This window comes from Ictalurus punctatus, chromosome 4 (genome assembly GCF_001660625.3).
Source record: "Ictalurus punctatus breed USDA103 chromosome 4, Coco_2.0, whole genome shotgun sequence".
NCBI classification, from domain to species: Eukaryota; Metazoa; Chordata; class Actinopteri; order Siluriformes; family Ictaluridae; genus Ictalurus; species Ictalurus punctatus.
Window position 1 is genome coordinate 370,001 of NC_071284.1, and position 10,000 is coordinate 380,000.

General features: G+C 42.8%; 1 protein-coding gene across 1 annotated transcript in view; it reads left to right on the forward strand.

Moving 5' to 3' along the window:
• bmp16 (bone morphogenetic protein 16) overlaps window positions 1-5,284 on the forward strand; it is a 7,329-nt gene extending 2,045 nt beyond the window's left edge. The window contains exons 2-3 of the mRNA XM_053677763.1: window positions 1,414-1,745; window positions 2,234-5,284. Of these exons, the coding sequence (XP_053533738.1) occupies window positions 1,421-1,745; window positions 2,234-3,171 (1,263 nt within the window). The 5' untranslated portion in view covers window positions 1,414-1,420 and the 3' untranslated portion in view covers window positions 3,172-5,284. The remainder of the gene's footprint in view (window positions 1-1,413; window positions 1,746-2,233) is intronic.
• The last annotated feature ends 4,716 nt before the right edge of the window (window positions 5,285-10,000 follow it).

The window sequence follows — 10,000 nt, forward strand, 5'->3', positions numbered from 1 at the left end:
TCGTTCCCTCACCACTCTCGCTTTTTCTCTCTTTTGAAGATAATGAAACAAAGCACTGACACTGGAGACTCCTTCCATAAATGTTAAATAAACATATTTCACCTTATCGATATATATCATATATCATACACGTCCCTGTGACTCATCAACACCTTCTGACCAATCACAGTCCAGAACTCAGCAGCAGCGTGACGGATGATCCGTTCGCAGTTTAATAAAAGCGTAAAAGAAATGCAGCTAAACACTTCCATCACTCTGCTGATATTATTAATCATAACGTTTCACTTTACAGCTTTTCTTCCTGTCTGACGTGCGTTTAATCTCAGACTCGGACACTGTAGCAGTGACTCGACAGTTTTACGCTTCCATGACACCCGGAGCGCGTTATCATTACGGAGCTGTGTGCTGTTTTAGCACCGATGGCGCTCACAGATACGATTAGTACCAAAGTTCAGCACACACTGTTTGGATGTTTGTTTTATTGCCAGGTTAATCTGAGGTCGATTGCACTTTATCTTCTCCCATATCTAATCTAACATGATAATGTGTCAGGTGTGTAGATCTTAATGTGGATATTACACGATAAAACCATAAACATTTCCTGCTAATTGAGGTTTGATAGAACGAATGCTGTGAAAGACATTTCATTTATAGCTGTCACCATAACAGAATCACAATAAAGTCCTAAGGAGGTGTTAAATGTGTCTAAACTCCACCTGACAACAAGATAACACTACATTGCACAACATCTATAGACAAAGTAAAGCAGAGTAGAGTATAATAACGACTCCGTATAGAGACAGAAGATATCACAGATGATATTGTTTTCCTTTTCTATTTACCTCTCCATCAGAGACCTGGACTAACAGGACATACGTGAGGTCTTAAATCAAAGCGTACAGCCATATCCTCTGCTCTGCTCCTGCATTTCCCTCCGCTGCTGTTTCTGCAGTTACTGTCACTTACAATAAACACCAATAAATTTGCAAAAGAAACATACCAAGGTAGAGTTTTATGGTTGTGTGTAGCTAGCGAGACAAATGTTGTAAATATTGTAGATATAATGCAATATATCAGGACCGGGAGGTTAGGCCCAACAGCGTAGGGTGCCATTACTTTTGCAAGTGTGACTGTAAATATGTAAAATTGTCTTATTTTGAACATTTCAAATGACTCTCGTTATATATCTCAGGCTCATTTCTGCTGTCTATAATGTATAGTCAGTTCCAGAATTATTGGCACCCTTCATGAAATTATGCAATTAGTTTTATAAAGTTTATTTTAAATCATAAAAGTAACCTTCGGAATTAATCACAAAGAACTGATGAGGAGCCCTTGTTTTTCTTTCACTCATTCACCCTCGGTAAGTCTCGTTTTTGCTAAAGTACACATATTCTGCTTTGCTCCTTCTAGGTCCACAATGTTCCTTGCTAGTCTTCTAGTTCTGATGACCCTGCTGCTTCCTCCAGCCTTGTCAGCTCAACAGGTGGATTCCAGTCACTCTGATGGGAACCCAGGAATCTCTCTCGAGCCTAGTTTGGCCCAGACCATCCAGAACCTCCTCTTGACCCGACTGGGCCTACAGTCCTATCCAAACCCTCACCCAGGAGCAGTGGTACCTCAGTATCTCCTGGACCTCTATCGCTTCCACACACAGCAGTACCACCTAGTAGAAGATCCAGATTTCAGCTTTCCTGTGGAGCATGTAGAAGGTGCCAACACTGTTCGCAGCTTCCACCATGCAGGTAAGACTTGTTGGTACATGAAGAGGCCTGATTCATTCTTTTAATTCACTGTTATGTGTGGAAGACTGTTTCACTTGGACTTGAGTCCCTAATTGTCTGAGGCCCGTTTCTGTTTGACCCAAATTTTCTGATCACTCACCTGTGAATAAAGTACTTCAAAGTATTCATTATAGGAAGTTCATCAGGTGAGTCACTTTTAGGATTCTGGACTCAGACTATGGAGTAGGACTATTGACTCAACTCTTAGTTTATAGTTTTGGACTCTGGACCCGACTTGGACGGTGTGGTTGTGATTCCTGACTCGACTCAGACACTACAGCCTAGGCTTATTGACTCGATTCAGAGTCTACATGTTGCGACTCTGGATTTGACTCGGATTCCACAGCTTTACACTTTGGACTCGACTTGGGACTCTGGACTCGATATCCGGCTGGTGTGTAATTAACCCTGAATCTAATGAAACTTTTTTCTTTACTCTCCCGTTGCAGTGTCTTCAGACCTTCACATCCCTGATGAGAAGAGTGACAGGATCCATATAGCTTTTAACCTGTCCTCTATTCCTTCCTACGAGAATGTGGTCTCAGCAGAGCTGCGTTTTCTGCGTGGAGGAACACGCTGGGGTTCAGAGCCTCACACTGTCAGCCTCTATGTCTCTGGTGGAAACATTGAGCCAACACTTCTCCATTCACGACAGTTAGTTAGAGAGCCCTCAGGGTCTTGGGAGGCCTTTCCTCTGAACGCAAAACTGTTTCAGAAGTTGTCTGATAGTGCAGGGAAAGTGGCCTTTATCTTGGAAGTGACCTCAGATAACAGCAGTCACGCTGTGGAGGACATGGACACAGAGGGACACTTGAGAGTGCGTAGGTCTGCAGGTGAAGATGACTACAGCTGGGCACGCCAAAGACCACTACTGGTCACTTACAGCCATGATGGGCGCAGTGAACCATTCATTCCCTTTGGAAAGAAGAAGACCCCCAGGGGTAGGAGGGGCGGTAACAAGGCTAAAAAGCTCAAAGGTCAGGCGTCACAGGTAAGCTGGCGTGATGTGTGGACAGACAAGCGGGTAAAGAGGAATAACGGCGGTCGAGCAGCCAAGCTGAAACGCCTGTCTCGCTCTCGATGCCGCCGCCATCCCCTCTACGTGGACTTCAAAGATGTCGGGTGGAACAAATGGATCGTTGCACCGACTGGTTACGACGCCTTCTTCTGTCTGGGTGAGTGCCGCTTTCCTCTCGCCGACCACATGAACTCGTCCAGCCACGCCATGGTGCAGACACTGCTGAACTCGGTTAATGGAGCCGTGCCACGAGCCTGCTGTGTGCCTACGGCCCTCAGTCCAATCGCGCTCCTTTATCTGGACCAGGAAGATCATGTGGTTCTGAAAAACTATCAGGATATGGTAGTGGAGGGCTGCGGCTGCCGGTAGCAAGGGACGGCCCAAACGGAAAAAAAGCATGAAAACATGGAAGAGCAAGCAGATGAAAAAAGAAATATCACGTAGAGGTCCTTAAAGGAACCTTCAAGGCCTTTCAAACAAGCTCCAAGCTTTAAGTTCCTGTCCAGTTGTGGTGCATTGCTTTGTTCACAGAGCAGCGCAAATCTGATTTATTTCTTAAATCCACGTTTTTAATTCTCAGGGCTAAATATATGTTTGTGCACTCACGACGCGTCACAACGAGTTAATTTTACAAGGCTGTAGCTAATCGCTAATCAAATCACTAATCACTGAGCCTGGGATGTTAATAAATATATGCTGGAGGGACATCCTTCAGAAGTCACATACACACCTTCAAAACACTTACAAACCTGTTCAGTGGGGGTGTGACGCATTACCACTATCCCTATCTGTATTTGACTTTAAACCCAAATGGGTGTGGCCTAATCTTCAAGGTTTATTTTTTTAACATTAGCACTCTGCCCTCAGAAAAACACTGGGACACTGGTGTGTGAGTTGCGGTTCTGACAGTTCCAGTGTGTGTGTGTGTGTGTGTGTGTGTGTGTGTGTGTGTGTGGGACTGTTTTTATAACCGCACTCCCACCCTTAGTATTCTTGTTTGAATCTGCCTGCCATATTTTCTAATCAGGGCTGAGTTTCCCAAAAACTTTGCAAAGTTAACGTTGTCTCCACTGGGAGAGAGAGTGTTCAGTGTGATGCTCCCTCTACCATGTAGAGAGCTTTGTGCTGCGATGTCTCGGGGAAACCCGACCCAGTTTGGTTAATATGAATGAGTGACTGCTGTAAAAGCATCACACAGCACCGCGCGCTCATGTTAATGTTCACGTTAATGTTCGCGTTAATGTTCACGTTAATGTTCGTGTTAATGTTCGTGTTAATGTTCGTGTTAATGTTCGTGTTAATGTATGTGGTCTTTGTTTGTCCTGTGAGGTTTTTGTTGAGATCCCAGTCCTGATACACCTCCTGCTTCACCCAGATGCCCTGTGAACCCTTCTGGTGTCTAAGAGCGCTCTGCAAATGAATAGCACGCCTCCTATGAGGATCTTTGATATCTGTATTTTCGTCTGTTCAGAACATATTTCCTTCTGAACAATGTACTCGTATTCACTTACAACAAACGCTTTAAAAATCTGATTTGAGCTGCTTGTCTGAACAAAGACGGTGTCTCTGTGTGTTCTGCTCACGACTCGTCCAGCTTCCGGTTCTGTTCTGTAAAAATGACTGCAGCTCTAATCGTCTGCGTCGCTGTTCGTCTGCGTCGCTGTGTACTTCCTGTTCCTGTTTCGCACATTCGTTTTCCTCTCACTAGCGTCAGGTCACTTCCTCCGAAACGTGGAGCTTCTCAAGAAAGGACGCTAGACGCTCTGATGGACTTTGAAGCCACGTGTCGAGTTCACGATTCACAAACAATATTCCAGAAGATGTGCGATTACAGAAAAGACTGGAACACAAGCACTTCTCTCCAGAAAATACTCATTTCTGAGTAGCTATCCTTTTGTTAGAATGTGTCTGTGTTATTATTACTATAATAATAATAATAATAATTATAATTATTATTATTATTATTATTATTATTTATGGTGTTATGTTAATTTGCCGAGAAAACGTCACAGTTGCTAAACAAATACTATCTTAAAGTAATTCTAATTTAAGAGAGCATATATATCTATATGTGTATCTATTTAAATAACAAATACATATTTAATCTTGACAAATATTGCAGATCCTCACAAGTACACTGAAGGTCATGTGTTCATTTCTGTGTGAACGTGAGTCATCGAATCATCGTAGTTTCCTGTAACGTCCAGCTGTAAAACAATGACCGAGTTTAACTTCAGCATCACACACGCGTACGCAAATCTGTTCCAGTTGTGTAACAGTCAAACACGTCTCTTCAAATTAAACATCTGTCTTTAAAAAAAAGTGCAGCGTTGTACCAGCGGAAAAAAGTGTAAGATGTTCAGGTCATTAAAATGCTCTGATGATTAACGCTTCACCGCCGCGACGCCTCCGAGCTGCTTTTACACAACCGTCTGTGGAAATGTCTGATGTCTGTCAAAAAATAAACAGAAAACTGATCACACACTAGTGTGTGTCTGTCTGCTGAATATCGTTCCTTTATACAGCTTCTCAAATCCCACGTGGGATTTTTACCCGCAGTCAGTCAGTCGGATTGTGAGGAACTCACACTGCAGCTAGCGAGCTTCCAGAGACTCCTGACTCCTGATCCAACATGACCTCTGCAGACACGCACCTGGGACAGGGTAGGGAAAAAACCTCTGATCAATTTGGTGAAAAGTAGCGATGTTACAGTATTTTATTTTATTTTAAAATCTACTTTTGAAGTGATTTTTCCCGACGTCATCGCTCACGACTTCCACGACAATCTCACAAATGTTTAGTTCGGTTTAGTTTGGTGCTGTTGCTGGAAAACAAGAATATAAAAGGGAACTGGACCTACATTATAGCCTATAATCTGGGTTCTGAACGTTATTAATTCTGCGTGATATTAACGAACAGAATGAGTTAAATGTGTGAATGTTACTGACGTTAACAGCGCATTCATATCGGACTCGGAGATTGTTCATGTGTTAATGCGCTCCATCCTTTTCCTGATGCGTTGAGGAATCGTTCGTCATGATGAGAGTATTAAATACTAGGTGCTTATTTGTGGACCTTTCGAGTAAAGAATTGCTGTTATTATTAACATCAGAGTTTTTATTTACATCCACTCGACGTTTAGAATTCCACTTCACCACCTGCACTTCATTCCTCAGCGGGAAAATAAACGCTGCTCGGGGATTCTCCTCTAACGGTTTGTTTTTGTGCATGTAGAGAACATCTGTTAGCAATGAGTTACACACTGTGTAGGTCGCATGATAGCAGAAAGATGACCTTTGACCCCGTGTGATGTTCTGCAGGTCATGCTGAGGGAGTGAAGGTGATAGTGGTGTCTTATCTTGTCAGGTGTGTGAGTTGGAAAGCACTGGCCTTGACCCAGTCAGATGTACAGAGCACCTTCCCAACACCATAAATCCACCAACGTGGCCGGGTTTCACGCTGCAGCTGCGGAGACGGGGCCGGATTCGGTTCGGCTGAGCTGCGAGGCTCGCGGCGGCTTCATGCGCTCATGACAGTTAGTGTTTAATACCTGACAGTATAGGTGGGGATTTAACTGAAGCCTCACACTCACAGTTATAACTCACGTATTTATATTTACACCACAGCGCTGTTCAGTTCATAAATCAGAAGGTGTTGATGAATTCTCTATAACAGCGGCTCTGACAGTAGCGCAGCTGCACATCACAGTCGTATTTATATTAATGCGCTCGCTCTGATGCGTTATCGTTTCTATAGTAACAGCTCGTTCACAGGGTCGTGTACAGCGGACGCTCCTCATAAACAGATATAAACACATGTAATCGCTGATACAGTTTTCTGTAAGGAAAATGTAACATCTATGGAAGGAGTCTCCAGTGTCAGCGCTTTGTTACACGGTTAAACTCCCATCCATCCTCTACACCGCTTATCCTTCTTCAGGGTCACGGGAGTCACAGGGTCACCCTATCCCAGGGAGCATGGGGCACGAGGCGGGGTACACCCTGGACAGGGTGCCAGTCCATCACAGGGTACAATCACATACACACTCACACACCCATTCATACACTACGGACACTTTAGACACGCCAGATATCAGACTACCATGCGTGTGTTTGGACTGGGGGAGGAAACCGGAGTACCCGGAGGAAACCCCCGCAGCACGGGGAGAACATGCAGACTCCACACACACAGGACCACGGTGGGAATCGAACCCCCGACCCTGGAGGTGTGAGGCAAACGTGCTAACTGCTAAGCCACCGTGCGCCCACGGTTAAACCTACGTATATATAAACTTAACACATAAAAAACACGTATACAGAATGAACTATATAGCTCCGCCCACATATCCCTATTTGGACTCAATGGAACCGAAGATAAAAAGTAAGAGGGGTTTGTTTCTGTGGAAAACTGACGTGTGAGAACGGTGTTAAATCCATTTTCGCTCTGCATCGGAGCGTGTAATGATTGACAGCTTAAAGAACAACCGAAACACCTTTTTCTTCACTTAATCCTCCCTCTGATCTCATACTTCCTGGTCTTTGGAGAATAATACTTCCTGTGTGTTTCATCACGTCAGGATCAGTGTCGTTTTTGACTAATGTACACCTTTCAGCTCCTTTTCTGCCGTTTTAAGCTGCTGTACAATAAAATGCAACAAAAAAATAGCATGAAGTCTTATTAGAGCTTTTTAGCGTCTTAGGTGACCTTTTAAAATATTTTACAATTGCAGCAACACTAAATATTTTATAAGAGCAAACCGAAAGCCAGTTTGCAGAGTGTTGGAGATGGAGTGATGTGTTTCACGGCCTTTCCCGCGCTGCCAGCGTGACTGTGCTTCCCGAGGAAAATCGAAAGACCAGCCATGAACAGTCAGGTTTCTTGGAACGGACGAGACGCAGACTTTATGAAATTCTCATTAAAGGAACGTAGAGAAATATTTCACCTGTCTATGTGGCATGTGACACTAAACACCGGAGTCACCTGTCACTCCGATAAGCATCAGCACTCAAATCTCTCCAAAATCTCACACTGAGATTATATACTGTATATAACCCCTTTATAACACTACACACAACCATGACACCCGCTGTAGCGTAGAGCAGTGCTGAGACACTCATAAACACCACATGATAGAAGCATAATCCCACATAAACATTCATAATATCTTACTCCAGCATGCATGAACAATTCCTGACCGTTCTCATGTCTGCTTCACGAGTTCATTTAAACCGCACTGAGTTAATAACAACTTTATGAACACCGTTTTGACAACATAATAAACAATAATAATAAACACATAAATAAGACTTCATTAACATCTTCATTCCAACAGACTTCATCCCGGGCTATTGACAGTTCTGATGTCTGTTTATAAGATTTGTAAGAATGCTTATAACAGTGCCATATAACATATAATGACAGAGTTGTTTATTTTACCCGCCTTTAGTTTTTATTTAAACGAACCCTTATTAATAAGCGTTGTATGAACACTTATAACAGTGTTATGACACCATAATAAACAAATATAGGAATAAATTCTCTGACATATATCACAAGTGACATAAGCATTTATAAAGTCTTACTAGAAGCCATCATAAATTCTGCTTTAGACAAGTCTTATGCCTATGAGTGTTTATGACAGCGCCACAACACTACTCTCTTCAAGAGTTTATTTAGAAGAACCTGTGTTCATAAGAGTTTTGTGAGCACTTACTGCACTGCTATAATAAACAACTGACACTGTAATAAACAATTCACTATTAGGTATGTTCACTGATTTTAAATTCGAGTTAGTTTGATGATTTCATATGAAGTTCATTAAGCCACAAAGTCAGCTGTCATGTTTGTGTAGGTGTTGAGTAGGTTTGTGTCAGGTGAGAGGATGTTTGTGTAGGTGTTGAGTAGGTTTATGTCAGGTGAGAGGATGTTCGTGTAGGTGTTGAGTAGGTTTGTGTCAGGTGAGAGGATGGGTTTGTGTAGGTGTTGAGTAGGTTTGTGTCAGGTGAGAGGATGTTCGTGTAGGTGTTGAGTAGGTTTATGTCAGGTGAGAGGATGTTCGTGTAGGTGTTGAGTAGGTTTGTGTCAGGTGAGAGGATGTTCGTGTAGGTGTTGAGTAGGTTTGTGTCAGGTGAGAGGATGTTCGTGTAGGTGTTGAGTAGGTTTATGAACACTGCGCATAAGTAAAGCGTGACAGGGTTTTATTCCGGTTCCACAGTTCTGTAATAGGAACAGAACCCCATGAAGAAGTGGAATGTGTTATTCATGTAGTGAAGCATTATTAAGACTTTCTTAACACTTATTAACAAGGCCATATGTATAATGAGCTACAGGAATACTACATTACTTCATTACATTACTACATTAATAACCTGTTATCATGCGTTCATAAGGCATCATGGACATTGTTAAGATCATTTATGAAACGCATTTCTGTTTATTGCAATGTTTATTTTGTATTTATAAATTGTTAACAGGACACATTATAAGTGGTGTTTATAACGCATTACATGACTGATACGAAATACATTCTGCCGCAGTTTATTAGTGCGTTATGTTTACTGATACACGCCCTGGCAGGGCAGGATCGTCCCGAAGTCCTGAAGTGTCCGTTCCTGATCACCTCTCTGGTATAATTCAGTTTTTAAAGAAAATATTAAAACAGGTTCCCAGATTCTGAACTCAGCTTATGATATATCATGCGAGCAATTCATAATGCATAATAACGATAGACAGAAAGGGGAGTGCATGTTCACCAATAATGATACGTGTGTGTAAGACCGTATGAATGCTTCCTAACACGATGTGAATATTTTCACAGTTGATTATATCGTAACTCTGACGTTCATAGGGCGTGTTACAGCAGTAATGAACAGTAAGGAACATGAATGGGACGTAGATGACATGACGCACGGTGACACACAGAGACCACGCCCCACTCCTCTGTCTCGCTCTCTTTCAGCTGCCTGCCATGAAGAATGATGTTTATACAGGTGGATTATCATGCAGATGCTGGAAACCACATTCTCTCTTTTCCTTTTTTTCTCCTCGTCTTTCCATCGCTCTCGTTCTCTCGTTCTTAACGTCTCTCTCAGAAGCAGCCTGGTTTATACAGCTGTAATGAGGGAGACGGCGGTGTACAGGTTTGTGCCAGGTCCAGCGTGAGCTCGTTAACTGGATTTTAACGGCCAGGCTGAGCCTC